The sequence below is a fragment of the Nasonia vitripennis genome (genome assembly GCF_009193385.2).
Source record: "Nasonia vitripennis strain AsymCx chromosome 3 unlocalized genomic scaffold, Nvit_psr_1.1 chr3_random0011, whole genome shotgun sequence".
Classification (NCBI taxonomy): Eukaryota; Metazoa; Arthropoda; class Insecta; order Hymenoptera; family Pteromalidae; genus Nasonia; species Nasonia vitripennis.
The window spans coordinates 360,946-381,073 of NW_022279631.1; the positions used below are offsets into that span (position 1 = coordinate 360,946).

The window sequence follows — 20,128 nt, forward strand, 5'->3', positions numbered from 1 at the left end:
AGGTCACGATATATCCATGGACTCACCCTCGGCTGGCACTTCGAATAATTCTTGGAACAAATTATCGCTAATTTGCTCAGACACTGCTCTAGTGGGCTCATCGCCGAACGCTGAACTGCCGCTGTCGGTCACTTCACTCGCGTCGTTACTCGGAGAATTTTTCACTTCTTCGCACTGATCGCCTATCGCTACGGTCAACACCCGTATCATATTCGGGTCGAAATACGCAGCACATATTTCACGCTCTGGCACATCACTAGTCGTAATAGTCGCAGCAGGCTCTGTTGCAGTCCTGGACTGCAATTCGTGCAGAATGGTGTCCAACTCTTCAGGGTCGAACTGAGCGTCCGTCATAGCGCACACCTGATCGATTAAACTGTTGTCGAAAGAGGCCATTTCTACTTTTTTTTTTCTAAGCTTTGAACGTGGAACTATGTGTCGAACTATACGGTTCGGAGAAAAGTTTTTGACTGAATTTCGTCCTTTAAGACACCGTAGCAGAATAACTTTTTAGCTCCGAGAAGCTGTGTGCTTTGGAAAAAAACGGTGGGTCTAAATAATATCGGCGTTAACCTGGCGAAGGGACATCTGTATATTTTTGTATACTCAAGGTGTGCGGCTGTTGAGGTGGTAATATGCTGTTTAAGCCCACGCTAGGATGTTCGTGTTTTCCGAAACATCTTTCACGGAATGTATACAAATGCCTCAACGAATGATTATCTATAGGGACCGGCATATGTACGTTATCGATGGCGGACGACGTCCGTCGTGTATGAGTATACAAGGGTGTAGTGGCGCAATGGCGCTAGCATTGCAGCTGAATGAGTTCTGTATATGCGTGGCGATTCGGCGGGGGTGTTACAGAAATCCGTTTTTATTTTAATCATTTTCCCTATTAGACATAAAAGGCGAAGCACAACGAGAAGTGTGTCTCACTTTTCATGAGTGTTGTGCACGAAAAAGACCTCTTCCATTTACCGTTCATAATGGAAAACTCTACTGAAAATAAGTTTCGCGGTATTATACGTGTAGTGGATTTGTTGCGATTAAGCTCAAATCATACTGCTATCTGGAGAGTGTGCGACTTTGAGTGGCGTCGTCGCTTGAGACGCATGAGTTGCGTACATCTGAAAAGAATGTTTCGTTGGATTCTTAGCTGCTGTACTATTCGTGAAATTGCTCGCCTGTATCGCTTGATATTCCGTGGAAATCATTTGGCTGTAAGCACAGGGCCGAATTAATTTTACTACGTGATCTACATCAGATGGTTCCTTTGCAGTGTTTAATGACTGAATACGACGAATATGTTGGTAAGTACTTAACTTTGTAATATTATTTTTTTAAATCAACACATTTCTTATAAAATATGTTTTACAGCGCGCGAAAATCTTCTAAGGGAAACGCGCGATGACAACGATCATGGCGATGAAGAAGATAGGCAAATTTATACCATTTTGTCCTCGAGTGATGACAGCGACGGCGACACTATACGTCGATGGGTACCATTGCGATCTGCAAAACGTAGATTGTCTTACGATATGAACGATGACGACGGTGACGATAACGGCGCTGGTACGAGTGTACCGCGATCACGCCAACGTGCACTTCTGTTCCCGCGACAGAGCGTTTAAACGACGGTCATCAAGTCGAAATTTTGAGCGGATTTACGATGCTTGAAAGTAGTGGAGAGGGTGACGCTGATTTCACGCCGTCGTCGCCTATAGGACCTCCGCAGGCGTGTTCGACCCCACGTGCTGATAACGAGAATGACGAGTCGTGTTCGGAAGAAGATTTTTTTTCGTCTCCAGATGTCGAAGCTTCTAATCGGGCTTTTATCGGACGATCATATCCGAGAAGTGATTTGGTACGTGTGATTCATCGTAATTATGCTGTGCCGAACGACGCTGTGCAGTGTGCTATCGATGCACGATCAGTATCGGCAGTCTCTACAAACAATGCTCAGCACGCAGCAATACAAAACTTTTACTCGCGGCCCGTCCCAGAGGCCGAGCGTTCTTATCATCAGATCGTCGATCGCGCCCGAATGACGTATCATCGGTACGACGAAAGAGATGCTTTTGACAATAGGATAAATGAGCGTAAGTTTAATCTTTATTTCTGATATTTTATAGTTTGAGTAAATTTTTAATTTACAACATTTAAAAAAATTTTTTTTTTTTAAAGAAAAGTTATAAGAAGAGTCGAAAATGGCACCGATTCCATAGAGCGGTTCAACGCGTCAAATTTAGATATTTATATTGATCGTATATACAAAGTGCGTAGAGCCCAAGAGTTGCGATGGTTGTATACACAGGCCGTAGACGAAAATTCTCCTCTGTATACGGCGCAGGACATCGTAGATTTACTGGGCCGTGTTAATGAAAGTTTTAATGGACCGCCAGAAGAATTAATTCAAAAGAAAACATTTATTACTTCGCGCATGTGTGTTTTTACAAATAAATAAAAATAATGGCTATATAAAATAATAGACTTGTTTTTTTTTTTGTAAAACTTTTATTGCAGCAGCCTGTAGTGCCTCGATATCGCCGGAGTTTCAAATGCAGAACCGTGTCGACGATTTCGACTCATCCGAAAGTGTCATAAATACTGCTGTAAACACGCCAACACAGATAGGCGGGGGATCAGAGGTACGTCGTCGGCCTCGTCGTCAAAGTACCGATAATGACAGCTCTACCACCCGAAGCAGCAGTGGCAGCAGATATCGCAGCTGCAGCAGCGGCAGCAGATATCGCAGCTGCAGCAGCAGCAGCAGCCGGAGTAGTAGTGGTGAGCGTAGTATACATAGCGACAGTAGTGTGCATCGTGAGGAAAGTGCGCATAGCGGTGACGAGCAACGTGTACACAGCGATAATGATAGCGTCGAGGGTAGCGTTAGAGAAAACGATAATAATATGGGAATTCAAGGTCAGGTGTTCGATTTGCCATCATAGAAGAGCGTAATCGCTATGTACGTAGATTTCGTGTAAATGGTGGGCGAATAGTCATGCGTGTGTTAGAGACTATGCCTGAAAATTTTGATCCTATTTTGTGGCTTGAGTTAGTATTGCGCGATATTCACACGTATTTAGTATCAATGGCGGGCAGTAGTGATTTGATAGGCGTTACGATAAATAGTGAAAATTTCGCGCGCGGTTCAGCTTGTATTTCCCTACGGCCAGTCGCAAATTTTTTCTTGGATGATTTATGGATGCTTGTCAGCGGAGTAATGCAGAGCAATGAAAATTTCGAAATAGACGATAATTTTTCTATTGAAGCTACGTACGTGGAGGTGCCGCTTGGGGCTGGACGAAAGAAAAGTTTTGGTATAAATATGCTGGGTCAACGGTCTTTAATTTCCATCATTCAAAACTCTGATAATTTGTGCTCGCCGTGAGCATTAGTTGTTGGTGAGGCTTTTGTTAACTTAAAAGAAGACGCGACTGACACGACGAAAAAAGCATACAAAAAAGCATTACAAAAGGAGCGCGCGTTAGAGTTAACTGCTGCAGCTGGCATTACAATACCGACGGCTGGGTGTGGGTTTTGCGAAATTCAAAAATTTCAATACTATTATGCGCGAAAGAATATAGCGATAGTCGTGTACGATAGTCAAACTTTTGGTTCTGGGGAGGCTCCTTTTTTCGACGGTCGCCTTATGGTATACAATCTTATATCACCGAAAGTCGTTAATATTTGTCACGATGCAGCCGTGCATCATTTTGATACAATTTTGAATTTAACGGGTGCTGCTAAAAGTAAATTTGTTTGCGACCGTTGTAATAAAAAGTATCAGTACGTTGATCGACACGCGTGTAACTCGATATGCCCGCGTTGTTTTGTTACACCTAGTTGTAGCAAAGACGACATTCAGCTGATTAAGTGCAACGACTGCTTTAGAAGTTTTTTCGGAAACACTTGTTTTCAGAATCATAAAACGGTGGGGTCGTATAAAAAGCGAAATAAGAAAATTTGCGATTTGTTGAAAATATGTCAAACATGTCAGAAACGCGTACACATACATCGTGGAAAGCATGAATGTGGTATTTTATTTTGTAAAATTTGTCGGTCACGGCACTCTACAAACGCCGCGTGTTACATGCAGAGTGTGCGCGCTCCAAAACAGCTAAAAGAATCTAAAAAGTACCTTTACGTGTTTTACAATCTTAAAACACAACAAGATACGCTGTATAAAATGCGAGTGGATACGCGTTTGCATACTCCAAATCTATGCGTTGTTCAACATTTGTGTACGGACTGTCTGACACGCGCCGATGATATGAAAATACGCTGCGACACCTGCGGTATACGCGAACACATCTTTCGAGAAAACGCCATAAAGCATTTCATTGAATTATACGTTCGTGAAAAATCGGTGTTTGAGCGTATTATATACATCGCGCACAATGCTCGTGTCGTGCTCAATGGAAAAAATATCGTTTTGCTACAATGTGGCTGTACCAAATTTATTGACAGTCTAAATTATTTTCACATGCGCTTAAGTTTATTGTCCGTAACTTTTCGTCTGCCACTGTGCGCGAAAAAGGGCTATTTCCCGCATTGGTTTAATATCCCCGAGAACAAAAATTACGTCGGCCCTCTACCCGATGAAAGATTTTACGCGCCAGATTCTATGTCTGTCAAAGAGCGACAAGCGTTCTACGCGTGGTATAACAACGAAACTCGGCGTGATTATGTTTTCGATTTTCAAAAAGAAATAGTATAATACTGCCCTTATGGATGTGGAGATTTTGCGACGCGCCTGTGTTGCTTTTCGAGAGATATTTCTGAATGTGGGTAAAATCTGTCCATTCGTTGAAGCAACTACTATAGCAAGTGCTTGCTCGCTTTTTATACCTGCTAGCGGTTATCGCCGAGGTGACAAACATTCTCAAAAATCTGTAGAGTGGTTGGTTCAGTGCGAACGCGAGTGTGGTCGAGAAATCATTCACGCGGGGCGCGCTCGAGAGTTTCGATTACCCGAGGGTTTTCTAGTGGATGGATTTTTACCACCTTTAAATAGAGAGCATAAAGGCACAGTATACGAGTACGAGGGTTGTTACACGCACGGCTGCCCGAAATGTTTTGATAAAGCGCGTGAGAAATCGCTGGCTTATGGTCGCACCTTTAACGCCGCATACGAAAACACAATGTCTAAATTGCAAAAAATACGCGATTGCGGCTACTATGTTCGTAGTGTATGGGAATGCGAGTTTGACGAGGTGAAATTGAGAAACCAAGAGATCGCCTCCTACGTGAAAAATCGTCCTCTAATGAGTCGAATAACTTTAAATCCGCGAGATGCATTTTTTGGAAGGCGAACAGAAAACATCATACCTTTTTACAAAGTCAAAGACGGCGAGAAAATCAAATATACAGACATTTGTTCGCTGTACCCGTACATCTGTAAGCGTGGAAAATTCCCAATCGGTCATCCGCGTATTTTCGTAGGTGAAGAGTGTCGCGAATTGATTAGCGATGATTACAACAATCTTGACGATGTCGAGGGCTTGGTCAAGTGCAGTTTTACCGCCGCGAAATTTGTATATGCCGCTGCTGCCTGTTAAAATGCACGGTCGCCTCCTCTTTGCGCTATGTCGCTCTTGTTGCGCCGAGGCGCGCACCGAAGATTGTCATCACGAGCAAATAGCGGATCGTGAGTTTACCGATACTTGGGTGGCGGACGAGCTGCGCAAAGCCGTTGAGCTCAGTTATCGCATAAGCGAGATATACATCATTTGGCAGTACGACACGACGTGCTTCGATGGTACGAAAGGTGGGCTCTTTGCGCAGTATGTAAATCTATTTTTGAAGATAAAACAAGAAACCTCCGACTGTCCCAGCTGGTGTATCAACGAAAATGCGAAAGCGCGGTATTTAGCCGAGTACGAGCGCGATGAGGGTATCGTTCTAGATCGTGAACAAATTAAGAAAAATCCTGGATTACGGGCTGTTGCCAAACTTTCTTTAAATAGCTAATGGGGTAAATTCGGTCAGCGCACAAATATGAAACAAACCACTGTTGTCAAATCACGCGAAAATTTGTTGAAGCTTTTATTTACTACCGATAAGGAGGTTTTCGACATCTTACCTATCAATGATGATATTCTGTATGTAAATTGGCAATTCAGAGAAGAAGCTGTAACATCGACACCCTATACGAATGTCGTCATAGCAGCGTACACAACGGCGCAGGCACGCCTTGAACTGTATGGTTACTTGGAAAAACTCGGATCGCGCCTACTATACTGCGATACAGACTCGTGCATTTTTGTGAAAAATGAAAACGACCCGGCCGAATATAAGCCGCCAATAGGTAATCTCTTAGGTGCTATGACGGATGAGTTAAGAAGTTATGGCGAGGGTACGTACATAGAAACCATGATGTCTGCAGCTCCGAAATTTTACGCTTTTCGGGCAATCACACCGGGCGCCGATGCCACTATAGAATGTTGTAAAGTCAAAGGTATACGTCTAAATTACAATAATTCTTTAAAGATAAATTTTGACAGCATAAAATCTCTAATTGACGATGAATTTGGTGAAAATGCCCACAAAAGCGACAACGACACCGTCAAGGACAAGCGTACAATTAAGGTACACTTTTCAACAATCAGGCGCACACTTACTTACGAGGTTGTGACTCGCGACTAGTTCAAAACTTGTAGCGTTGTTCTTAAAAAAAGACGATATGTGTCGAAAAACTGTTCTCTTCCTTTTGGTTATAAAAAATAACTAATCCATTGTAAAATATGTTTACATCTCAATAAATATGACTGAAAATAAAAGAAAAACCTTACCTTGATGTATTCTTATCTATACTGTAAAAGTAAAAAAATAATTATATTTACCATTACCCATCACTCCAAAAATCAGCTTATTACCGCGGCGGCCGATCATCAACTGATCACACCGCGTGTAGTAGGCTAGAGAGCAGCGGTCGCGTCGTTTCAGCTTATCTTGCGCCCACCCGCCCGGGAAAACAGCTGATAACGAGGCACGCGATGAGCTGACTGTGACGTGCCTCGACAGCGCCGCCACCGCGCCGCCACGGGGATCGTCGACAATAAAACAGGTGGACAGTTATTTGTTTTTGTCAGTAACAAAGATGGATATTCGTTGGAAGCATCCGTTCACATGCATCATATCAGGCCCAACGATGTGTGGAAAAACCGTATTCGTAAAACGGTTTCTCGCTAATCTGCCTGAAATGTGCAACGTGCGCTTTGATCGCGTATTATTTTACTATGGCGAATGGCAAGATACGTATAGGAACGAATTCAAAATACCCGGTAATTTGAATATAGAGTTTCGGGAAGGATTGCCACAGTCAAGCGACTATTCCAACGATAACGATAAGAAAAAATTGCTAATTTTAGACGACTTGATGCGTGAATCTTCTAACAGTGTATTACTCGATTTATTTGTACGTGGCTGTCATCACAAAAACATATTCACTATATATCTATGTCAGAATCTTTTTTACAAAGGTGCAAATCAGCGTGATTTGTCTCTCAATTCGAATTACATCGTTCTGTTCAAGAATCCTCGCGACCGTGCGCAAATCCGGTACCTAGCGCGACAAGTTTATCCCGAAGACTCGAAATTTCTGCAAGAGGCCTACATGGATGCATATAGTCGCCCCCATAGCTATCTACTCTTGGATCTAAAACAGGATACGCCGGACGACTTTCGATTTCGAACATGTGTTTTTCCTGACGATCAGATGCAATACGCGTACGTGCCTCGTCGTGGCAAATCGACTCGACGATAGATGCAGGCTGCGATACACAACATTATTTAATGTGCCGATTGTAACGAGACTAAAGCAGTCTCTCTGAGACGATGGCCGTACGAACATCCTGCAACAGCAGCACCGATCCAGGTATTGTTTGTGGTAAACATTTTTCAAAAAAACACGTTGCACTTTTGAACGCCCTCTGTCACGCCAACGAAAAACAGCGCGATGCCTTGATACGGACCGCTGATAAACAGCTCATCAAGTGTATCTGCGAGTGTGCGCTCAACGTCTTACACCGAATAGTCGAGATCAAGGAGTGCGAAAAACATCGTCTAAAAAAGCACAAATGCGTCTTGAGAAAATTGATCGAACCACCAACCGCCGCTCGGGGTAAGGTAGCCGCCGCCGCCACCGCTGGTACTTGGAAACGTCGAAAACGCACTATAATTCAGAGCGGTGGTTTTTTCTTACCACTGCTTCTCGAACCGCTCATCAGCACGATTTTTTCAAAAATTTTACACTAACATGGAGCACGCCAGAAAAATGATTGTTGTACCGGAGACGATGGCCGAGCGTTTACAAAACACCGCCCAGCTTACGACTGTTCAGCAGCAGCAGCAGCAGCACGCGATACCAGCACCACTAACAACCGAGGGCAGTGTACAAACGCCTGAGGATAACTTATCACGACTAGACGCGGAAATGCATGAGATTCTTAATTCAAAAAAATTTATCAGTGAAGAAGAAAAGTGTAAAAACTACTTGCAAGCACTGCGACAATTTCTGTTCTTCAAGGAAAGCGAACAACTCGAAGAGCCTCGCGATGAGAATCTCGCGACACAGCTGTCGGAAGAAACTATTATCGAAAGTGTGCCAAAAGTTCATCAGAAAAAAGCACGCTTGCTGCTTAAACACTGGCAGGCTAACGAGTCCGATAGGCTCAAATGGAACAACACGGGTGGCGTTATCATAGACGGTAGTCTCGTGCTTCAATCGAATATAGTAGACTTACTGAGCGATATATTGATAAAGCCAAAAAAAGATACCCAGTACGATCCGCCCGTTGGACAATTTCAATTTGCAAAGTTTATCGCCAGCTCCGAAACGCCGAATGAATTCGTCGGGAATACGCACGTTTCAAAAATGATTAGACAAATATTGGCTAGAATAAAGGTGGCGAAGCGCAAAAGTACAGATACAGTAGCCACGTCACAGCCGCCGAGTAAAGTCAGACACGAGCCGCGGCCGCCAAGACGATCGGCTCGTGAAAAAAGATGGTTAAATCTGCCGGTATGAAGTTTGAGAAACAGTATTATGATCCCGGACACGAGACCGGTTACGCAGGTGCTCGAAATCTCCTCCGTGTCAATACTCGAGGCAAATCTTTAACCGACAAAGAAAAGAATCGCATCTACGAGTGGCTGAGCAACCAGGACACGTACACACTTCATCATCCGATACGCAAAAAATTTTCAAGATTGCACTATAACGTCACCAACATTGACGACGTTTGGGAGGCAGATTTGTGTCAATTAACCACGCTCAAAGAAGCGAATGACGGATTCTGTTACATACTCGTCGTCATAGATGTTCTCAGTAAATTTGTATGGGCCTAACCCTTGCGCGATAAATCAGTTCAGACAGTCGCTACAGCCATTGAAAAAATTCTCAAACGAGCCGGTAATCGGGTGCCTCAGTGTTTACAATCGTACAAGGGAAAAGAGTTTACAGGTAGCGATGTTCAAAAAATTCTCAAAAAATACGACATTTCTTTTCGCACCGTCCGAAATCCGGATATCAAAGCGGCCGTAGTTGAACGCGTGAATCGTACGCTGAAAGAGCGTATGTGGAGGTACTTTACCCACCGCAACACCAAACGTTACATTGACGTGTTACAGAAAATTGTCGACGCATACAACAACACGATTCACACGTCTACAAAGCGTGTAGCAACGTAGAACAGCAGCGTCACGCCCGTGAAAAGAAGCACCTGATACAGCCTAAATACCGTGTCAACTACTACGTGCGCATCAGTCGATCCAAGGGCACCTTTTCGAAAGGGTTCGAAAAAAACTTTAGCGAAGAAATTTTCAAAATCAAACGCGTAACTCAGCGGCAAGGTATTTGCACATACGAATTGGAGGATCTCAATGATGAGATGACTGAAATCATTGACGGATTTTTTTACAACGAGGAATTGGTGCGCGTAGGCGCTGCTCGTATGCTAACTGATCAAGAATTCAAGATAGAGCGTGTAATTAAAACCAAGGGTCGCGGAAATAAAAAACAACTGTTTGTCAAGTGGCTGGGATATCCCGATAAATTTAACTCTTGGATAAAAGCGAGCGATATCAAAGGTGTTTAAACTATGGATAACGCGGACGACTTTTATCTCGTGCTACCGAGTAATAAGTGCCGCGAAATAAGACTGACAGGAGATTGGCACGTGGGCCTATCCGAAATCCACGTGCCGCGCACCGTTGTGCACATTCAAGAACCCGAGGCGTACTACACTTTTAAACTTGGCAGTGAGACCAGCAAAGACGGTGATCAGTACTACAATTTTCCTCATGGAATATACGAAACTGTGGACCAGCTGGCCGAAGAATTGAACAAAGTACGAGATATTCGCGAGTATCAGATACTCGCATCGACTGAATTTCAGAAAGGCTAGTACACCTTGAGACGTACTTGTAAATGTAAATATCCTCATTATACAACCTTTAATGAAAAAATTCGACGCGTATTTGGATTTGAAGATACCGTGCACAGACAAACGGGCACTTTTGTAACATCGAATTTGGGTGTAAGCAATAACGTGGGTATCAGACTTGCCTCTTTGGCACGCGCTGTGCCCGATCAGCTTTACGTCTATACAGACATATGCACACCGTACACGGTCGGCGATACGCAAGCAGCACTTTTGCGCATAGTCGCTTTTGAAAACTCAAAGTACAAATTCGGCACGTACATGGTTAAACAGTTTGCACCGATCCATTACATTCCACTGCTGCAGCACTCTTTCCAAAATATCGTTATCGATATAAGAGATCAGCACGGTGACAAAATACCATTCGAGTACGGGACACTGACGGTTACGCTTCACTTTAAGCATAATCTGTAGGCATAAAATGAGTCATTATATTCATTACTACAACGACCAAGTCGGTGGCGGCGCCGGTGTAAAATCTGTATACACAGGAGCGACTTACCAACGACGTTCAGGTATTGGAAGCTTTCTGGGCTCGATTTTTCGTCAAATAGCACCTTATCTCGCGCGCGGTGCCAAAGCGGTCGGCAAAGAAGCTATTCGCGCGGGCCTGAATGTAATTGACGACGTCGCCCATAACGGTGCTAATTTCAAAGAAGCCCTTAGCGGTCTCCTGAAAGAGTCGGGTAAAAATTTGAAAAGTAAAGCAGAAAACAAGCTTGATCACATAATGATGAGCGGCAACGGCTATATAGGTCCTGTTGCCAAGCGCAAACGGCAGTCGAAGAAGAGCCGTGCGCCGGTACGCAACGTGCGTCGCAAGGCAAAATCAAAAAAGCGAGTAAGCAAAAAACCAAGCAAGAAATTAGAGCGCAAAAAGAAGAGAAAGAGGCGGATCAGAAGTGTGACAGATATTTTCGGTCCTAAAAATTAATAACAATGGCGTATCTACACGCGTGCAGCGGCGACGGGATGAAGAGCGAGCTAGATCTCTTTACTCTTTCTCACACTCAAACATCCATCGAAAGTAGCGCTTATCTCTACTACAAACCCATTTCGTCGTTCAGCGACGATGGTGACTCACCCTTGGAATTTTTAATTCAAAGTTCAACCGATCACTACATCCAATTCGCGCACACCATGTTGCACCTGACCGTTCAAATACTACCAGCTAGTGATACATCCAGCGAAAATCTCAAAATTGGCCCTGTGAATAACTTTATACACTCAATGTTTGATCAGATTGACATATTTTTCAATCAATAGTTAGTTTCACCGCCAAACAATGCGTATCCGTATAGAGCCTACATAGAAACGCTGCTAAATTATGCGGCGCCTGCTATGCGCTCTTTTCTCACGTCTGATTTGTGGAGCATCGACACCACCGATGCCATGGATGCCGCGCCAAATTTAGATCGTAAGGCTGATGGTGCGAATCAAGGTCTCATTAACAGACTGTTCTTTATAGCTGGTGGCAAGGCCGTCGACATGATCGGACATTTGCATTGTGACGTTTTTAATCAACCGAAATTCCTGATCAACGGTGTAGACGTGAGAGTAAGATTGGTCCGTAGCAAAGACGCCTTTTGTCTCATGGACTGGTCCGACAACGGAAAATTTTCGGTGCACATCAAGGAGGCCACACTGATCGTGCGTCGTGCCAAGATAAGCCCGGGTATTTTACTAGCGCACGCGAACGCTCTTGCTAAAACAACAGCCAAATACCCCTTAACAAGGGCCGAAGTCAAGTCGTTTACGCTGCACAGCGGAATACTCGGCGACACCCTGGACAACGTTATACTGGGACAGCTACCCAAAAGGATCATCCTGGGCTTTGTTAAAAATAAAGCCTTCAACGGCAATAGAAAGCTCAACCCTTTCAATTTTCAACACTTTAACATAAACTTTATTTCGCTCTACGTGGACGGCGTTCAAGTCCCCAGTAGGCCGTTGCAGCCACGCTTTACCGGTGACCATAAGCTATACGTAGACGCTTATCATACGCTTTTTTCCGGCACAGGTATACATTACCTAAACGAGGGTCTCGATATCGATCGTTACGGTTATCCCAACGGATTTTGCCTATTTGCTTTCGATCTGACACCGGATTTGTCAGCGCATTTTACCAGCCATTGGAATCTCGTTCGCTCGGGGTCTCTAAGCGTTGAGGTGCGTTTCGCCGAAGCTCTAACGGAAACGCTAAACTGCATTGTTTATGCAGAGTTTGACAACGTGCTTGAAATCGACTCGAATAGACAAATTATAACGGACTTTAATTCCTAAAGTGGCTGGGTGATGGGAGAGAGAATAAAAAAGGTATAAGAGTTCTGACGCTGTATATCGTCGACTCAGTTGATCGACGTCAGCAGCAGCAGCACCCGATACATTCACCATGGATTACGATTACGTGATAGAACTTCAGGGCTTCAGGGACAAAGAAGACAAGTTTTTGCTCAAAGAAGTGGCTGTAGTTTCTCTGCAAGGACACGTCATTTCTCATTGGGTGATTTTGCTACCGCACGAATTTACCGAGTTACCCTGCTCCTTGAGGATCGCCAACGACTATGCAGCGGCGCGACATTTTGGCATACACTGGTTCGAGGGCGATATAACACTACGAAAATTACACTATCACCTGTATAACCTTGCTAGAACGGCTAAAAGAATATACGTCAAGGGCCTTGAGAAAGCACGATATGTCCAATCTATAATCGCGCAACGTCGAGAATCTCGATGATTACACGACAGCTGGATTCGGTGAACTGCAGAGACGCTTTAAATACCCGCAGGTCTGCAGCTACCATGGCTGTCAGGCAGACACCTATAAAAGATCGTACTGTGCACTCTTGAGAGCACACATACTACAAAAGTGGATCCATTCACAGGTGCACAGTGAAATATTGGAAAAAATACAAGAGACTGACACCGATGTGTTTTATCAAGCTATTCAAAAGCCTATGTGGTCTCGAAGAGGTAACACTGTGCAATTTCGAGGAAGGGACGTGGTGGACAAAATCGACAGCGACGAAGACACCTGCGGCAGCGACGACGACGAATACGCGAGTAACGACACCGATTCATCTACAATAAAAATGAATACGGCCGAGATTATGACAGTCCTAGAAGGCTTAAAAGCCCGGACAATCGGGGTTTACGCTGCAGATCGGATACCGCGGGTGCTGATGACGCCAGCAGCAATAGTGTGTAACACCGATGATCACACTAAACCAGGAACACACTGGGTAGCTATTTACATTGACAAAAATAGATTGGGCACGTATTTCGACAGTTTTGGCCTGCCACCGGTATCAAGACATCATATAGAACGCCTACGTAAGAACTGTAAATATTTTCGCTGGAATACAAAAACTCTTCAAAGCATCGACTCGATTTGCTGCGGACAATACACTGTTATGTTTTTATATCACATGTGTTGCGGTACGAGAATCGGGACATTTTGCCGCTTATTCTCACAAGACACTGGGCAAAACGATACCCTTGTCGTCAAATTTTATAAAAAGATTCGCAATAAACTTAAATATAAAAAATGTAAGCGAGCGTCTACATTTGCCGATGAGCGTTCTCTAGGCTCAGGACCATGTAAGCAAGCGTGTACCTCTAGATTAAGATGTGTTTGATGTATTTGTAATCTTGAATAAAGAAAAATATTGAACGTAATATAAATGTGTTCTCATTCTACCCTACGCACATGTATTTCTTTATTAAGCAGTAACGAATTTTGCTTTTCTAAACAGACGGATGTCGTCTGTCGTATTTTTCTCTGATGAAAAGATTTATTTTTTATTTTTAACGGCCAGTTTGTAACGTCCTTACGCCGTATTTTCAACAACCGTATAACTGTTGGACTACGAAAGGGTAGTGGGAAAAATTGTATTAAAGAGACGACGGCGGTCGCGAGATTTCATAGTAGCATCGAGACTCTCTGACTGTGCACTTGTACGCTATAACAACTTTTTTTTTTACAAGTGAGATAGTACCATGAATTTTTTTGTGCTTCACCATGGCAAACTGTCAAACATCCGGCAAACGTAGTCCGACTGCTGAATTTCCAAATCTACTGCTGTCGACGACCTACGCGCTCAACAAATCCAACTTAAAGAGAGTCTGCATCGACCTGGAGTACAGTGATGGGTACTATCACCCAATGCGCTAGATGGGTGTATGTGCAGGAAAATTAGCGTTAGCGCGCTCGAATGACAGTGGGGTAAAAAAAGACTGTTATAGAGAGTGTTATAAAAAACGACACACTAAACTAGAAACATTTCGTAGAACCAACAGAACAGATAATTTAAACGAGAGAATCGGCTTTGACAATAAATGTTTACCTATCTGGAGATCGTAACGTTTTTCCCTCTCTTTCCAACTATTATTTTACCGCTATAAATAGCGCCCGATAAGCGTCGCGTCTCACTTGGAGACGACTAGGCAACCACGATAGGTCAGGAGCACAGCGCAAAAAAGACCGGCTATAAACCACTCAACGATGATAAGAAAAATTAAATTCAATTCAAATCAATTACAGAAAAATACTCTACAAATACCGGATCTATACCCGAAAAAAGGGTTATAAAAAATTATAATTTATATTTCATAGAAACCATCGGCCCTTTTCAGGGCCACAAAAACATCCATACGTATAGAACAAACGCACACACATGAAAGTGGAGAGCGCTTCTACACCATGTCAGCCTCAAATAAGGACATATCTGTTGCATTATTTAATGTCTACTTAGAAACAGGTACACCTTATCTGCCCCTCAAAAATGACCTACGCCATAACAGCCCCCCAGGCCGAGAGAGAGATAACGAGATAGAGGGGGGTGTACGCTATAACGGCCTAGGCGCCGTAGCCGAGGGGAGGGGGAAAATCAATAACGCCTGTCTCGCTATATGGCCCTTCTTACTACTATTATATGCTGGACTATCAGTTATTAATTATCATGTTATAATACATGTCGTCCTTTCAATTGATTGTAGTTCAACGACGGCTCCATAATATACGATGAATTTTCTTAAATCATCGATATTTCGTAAAATAAGGTATATGTCCTAACTTTATTATTTTCCTATTTTTGAATATATATTGGGTACCATAAACCCCTATAGTCATATATATATATATATATATATATATATATATATTATATATATATATATATATATATATATATATATATATATATATATATATATATATATATATATATATATATATATATATATATATATATATATATATATATATACACACACACACACACACACACACACACACACACACACACACACACACACACACACACACACACACACACACACACACACACACACACACACACACACACACACAACGACCACCAAAAAATTCATGGAGATACTTTTTTATACTGCAAAAGTTCCTGTATGGGTCCCAGAATGGCAAAGACCCTGTATCTTTGGCTAAAAATGAAGATATCCATACATTTGTGCTAAAAATTCAAAGCTTAGTGATACATTATTTAAATACTTATAGAAATAAATTGCTTTACTTGGATCATCGCCAAAAAAATCATAGAACTTGATTTTGTTGTTACAAATATTCCTACCGAAGTCGAGGAATCGTAAATATATTGTCTCTTGTAAAAAATCATAACATAGATCATACACGTGATCATAATTTTTCAAAGTCAGTGGATAATTAAGTTAATTTTCCCAACACGCGCATGAAATGGGCCTTTTTTATGCCTAAAAGTAGCGTAGAAAATCGTCCATTCCAAGCGTGTTAGAAAAAGTTTGAGCTCAAGCGGGGAGAAAATTATTTTCTCCCTGCTTGAGCGGGGAAAATTAACCCAAGTTATCTCTGTTAATACCCGTTTTTAAAATTTTTCAAATTTTTCAAATATTTAAAATTTTTTAATTTTCTAAATTTTCAATTTTTTATAAATTTTCAAATTTTTTGTATAGAATATATAATTCAATATAGAATTCACGATGATTTTGTGTAATCTAAAAAATTTGTATTTTTACAATTTATATAATTCATGACGATTTTCTGTAATCGAAAAAATTTGTACTTTTACAGTTTGTAGAATTCGTGGTGATTTTTGTGATATAGAAATTTTGTACTTTTACAGGTTATGAATTTATGATGATTTTCTGTAATTCGGAAAATTTGTACTTTTATAGGTTATAGAATTCACGATGATTTACTGTAATCCAAAAAATTTGTACTTTTACAGTTTATAAAATTCGTGGTTATAGTAAGTCCTAATTATAGATGTACTCTATATTATAATTTTTTATTTGTTTTTCTAAAATATATGTTGATTTTCATTTTGTAATTCTTATTTTGATCACTAGTTATCCATCACTAGTTAATTTTTGTAAGAATGTATATTTTTCTAAAATTTGTTATTCTATCCTTATTCGTCACTAATCTCTATGCATATAAAATTTTCCAATTCATGATTTCGATTATTTTTACCCATCACCAATTTATTTTACGAATACCACCCTCCTTTTGTAACACGTGGCATCCCTCGTGGGCTCGGGCGCTCAGAAAGGACAAGAAGTAGGACTAGCAGAAGGACGTACTTTAGAAAAACAATTTTTTATTTGGAAAAAGTTTATCTTTGAAGAGGATTAGGTCTTAACGATTACAAGTTCCCAAGAATTTGAGTGAACGAAGCCAAATTTTTTTACGCTATCAAAGCAATAGAGAAAAGCAAGGCCACAACAGCAGAAAAGGAAATTAGTTGCAAGCTGCACCGTGCCTCACCAAACAAAGGAATTGTGATATCACTATACACGAGCCGCAGCAGCAACGTCCTAAACTTCAAGCAGTAACCGTCGACGTACCACAAAAAAACACTACGGCCAACGGATCCCTTAAAGCCGATATCGACTACTTAAGCCTGCCTTGACCAGATAGAATCCAGATCAGTCGCAACTACCCTTTGCAGTTGCAGCAATTCCGAGAGTCGTCACGATGTTCATCACCGCCGCAGTCAGCATTTCGATCAACCTACTGTAAGTACATTCTGTTACATCAGGTTGGCTCGCGTCTTTACCGTGACACAAATTTTACACAAAGTTACTCGGAAATAACAAAACAAGTCCCTTTAAAAACAAACAAACGTATCTTATATCCGTCGCATCGCCAATGGCTGCTCCAGGTTTATTTAATAATATGACAGGGACAACAAAGAAATCGAATAGCAAAACGAAAGAGAGCGAATCGCTAAGCGAGCCGGAATAGGACCTAAAGCAATGAAAATATGCACGCGAAATATTGAGAATCGAACAAACACTATCATTCTGCACGCGTAGAGCATTAAGGTCCCGTCGCGAATATAAGGGTATCCCGGTATCATTCGACAAAGAAGCAGAATCGAACAAATTCACGCTCGACGAAACATGGCTTGAAGCTAGGAGAAATCGACTATATCCGCTGGATCAAACACCAAAACAATGCGAGTTTCCCAAACCGTCAAGCGAAACAAGTAGCAGCAAAAGCAAACAGCAAATCACGAGCAAATTCGACGATAACGTAGAAGGTGCATGCGCGCTACCAGACATCTCCGCGACCCAATGTGAACTTAAGAAATTAAACGAAAGAATAAGTAACTTGAATTCAAACGCAACAAGTAAAAGCACTAATGCAATTAGTAGAATGAGCAAGTACCTCCGTGAAAACTGCACAAATCGCATACTGAGGCCAACAGACGAAGTCTTTAAGGCACCCAGCCAGGAAAAAACTCACTCTCCGCAGAGAAATACACACGAGATAATAAATGAGTAAAAGTTTATCTCACCAGATAGGTAGCTATTAAATCACGCTAATGGCAGCGTAGGCCATGAAATGAGAGTAGCGCGGTTACTCGATATCTCGAGCGACGAAAAAACACACACATGCCTACGATGTGGATCATGGATCCAGAAGCTGCAACTCGCGATGGGACGGCAATACTTCGCAAAAATATAAATTAGATAAAAATATAAATTAAACTCCGGAAAAACCCGCTTCAGCTACCAATCTTCAGACAGCAAGTTGTAGTACAAAATTCGGGAGAATCAAACAAATCACCGAGCGGTGGATAATAAATCGGGCAGAGACTCAAAAAAAAAAAAAAAAAAAAATGCCGGAAAAATAAATGCCCCCAAAATCGCGGACGAGACGCATCATGAGATAGCTACGGTGACAGAAAACACAAATGTCATGGCAACCCCTGGCCGGCGAAAAGTGAGTCTTTCGACTAGTCTAGCAATTACAGCGAGCCTAGCGACCCAAGCGAACAGAGCAGCAGCGAATCTGAATGAAAAAGTGATAATGATTTTGGTAGGAATAGACTCAGATTGAGACACACCTTGCACTTTCATAAGGCAATCAAAATGATCCCTCAATTCAGCGGTGAACCAGACCAATTATGGGGACCTAACCACCTTAAACCACTTTTTTGAAAACATATGAATGGGCCGTAAAATGTATGTAATATAAGGTTTTTGAGTGCGCTGATTACGAATCTGTCATCAGATTTGCAAAAAAAATAGTTTAAACAACCTATATAAATAATGTATAGCAAAATTAATAATTTTTCAAGTCAAATACTTTTTGCACGCTAACGCACACATACATACATATATCTACTATATTTATTATTTGTTAGCTTCTTTTATGTGTGCGTGTGTGTGTGTAATATAAAAGTAAAATAAATCAACCTATATCCACAACAGGGAACAGATATAGATACAAGGAACAGCTCGCTGTTCCTCATATCTATAGTTATACTTACCTATGTATAAGGCCCGTTGGGGCCATTACAGGCAAAAAAGAACAGGGAACATATACAGATACAGGGACATATACAAGAAGATAACATTGGTTAGTATATCTATATAAGTGAGGAACAGCGAGCTGTTATCTAAGCTGTATATCTGTTACCTGTTTCTTTTCGACTATGACCGGTAACGGCCTTATTCCGAATTCAAGCTTACAAGCTAACTTCTGAGCGTTAGGTCGAAAAACATGCGCTACTGTTCATGAAGACTAGAGACCATCATGAACAGCAGGGGGCACTCTCAGCCACAGTAACTTTTATACATAGATCTATATCTATCTGTACAATTTTCATAAGGCCAACAAGGATAACATAACCTCTAATGTGAATGTTTACATGTCATTTATTGAATCTGATAAAATCTAATATCTAAAAGATATAGTGATATTTATAATATAAAAATACTATAAATATATACTATAAATATATCCTATAAAGTTATAGTGAAATATATACTATAAAAACAGTGTTTTCATAATAAATTTATATTTTTATATAGTGTGTGCATAATGGATTTTTCAAGACAGCGTCACAGAAAAGTTGATTCAAGAAATTATATCGGCAGAAAAAAAGACCTAAATTGAAGATAAAAGAAAGATGCTAATAAACAAATTAAAAGTTCTTCTGCCCGTAAACTGTCGTCTCTAGATTATCCTGAGGTTGATTTCGAAGGTTATAGAATCTTTGATATGAGTCTTTTCTTTACATTCTTAGAGAACAATTTGATGTGTAAGTGTGGTGGAAATATAAAATTTTATGAAATAAAATGTCATGGATTAGGTGGCAATTATTCTGTTACGTGTGATAAGTGTTTACATGAGAAGAATTTTCACAACTGTAAAA

General features: G+C 41.4%; 3 protein-coding genes across 5 annotated transcripts in view; 2 read left to right on the plus strand and 1 right to left on the minus strand.

Moving 5' to 3' along the window:
- Gnao (guanine nucleotide-binding protein G(o) subunit alpha) overlaps window positions 1-20,128 on the minus strand; it is a 376,676-nt gene that overhangs the window by 338,247 nt on the left and 18,301 nt on the right. The window lies entirely within an intron of this gene.
- LOC116416881 (glutamate receptor ionotropic, kainate 2) overlaps window positions 1-20,128 on the plus strand; it is a 416,816-nt gene that overhangs the window by 36,420 nt on the left and 360,268 nt on the right. The window lies entirely within an intron of this gene.
- Window positions 11,388-12,731, plus strand: LOC116416886 (uncharacterized protein F54H12.2-like). Its single transcript, XM_031927145.1, has 3 exons — window positions 11,388-11,657; window positions 11,715-12,390; window positions 12,469-12,731. The coding sequence occupies exons 1-3, from the start codon at window positions 11,388-11,390 to the stop codon at window positions 12,729-12,731; spliced, it is 1,209 nt and encodes a 402-aa protein (XP_031783005.1).

What these genes read in the sequence shown, in the direction of transcription:
- LOC116416886 (XM_031927145.1), top strand. Translation starts at nt 11,388, where the DNA reads ATGGCGTATCTACACGCGTGCAGCGGCGACGGGATGAAGAGCGAGCTA. An exon ending in AAAATCTCAAAATTGGCCCT is followed by an intron (nt 11,658 to 11,714) that starts GTGAATAACTTT and finishes TTCAATCAATAG; the next exon opens with TTAGTTTCACCGCCAAACAA. An exon ending in GGACGGCGTTCAAGTCCCCA is followed by an intron (nt 12,391 to 12,468) that starts GTAGGCCGTTGC and finishes TTTCCGGCACAG; the next exon opens with GTATACATTACCTAAACGAG.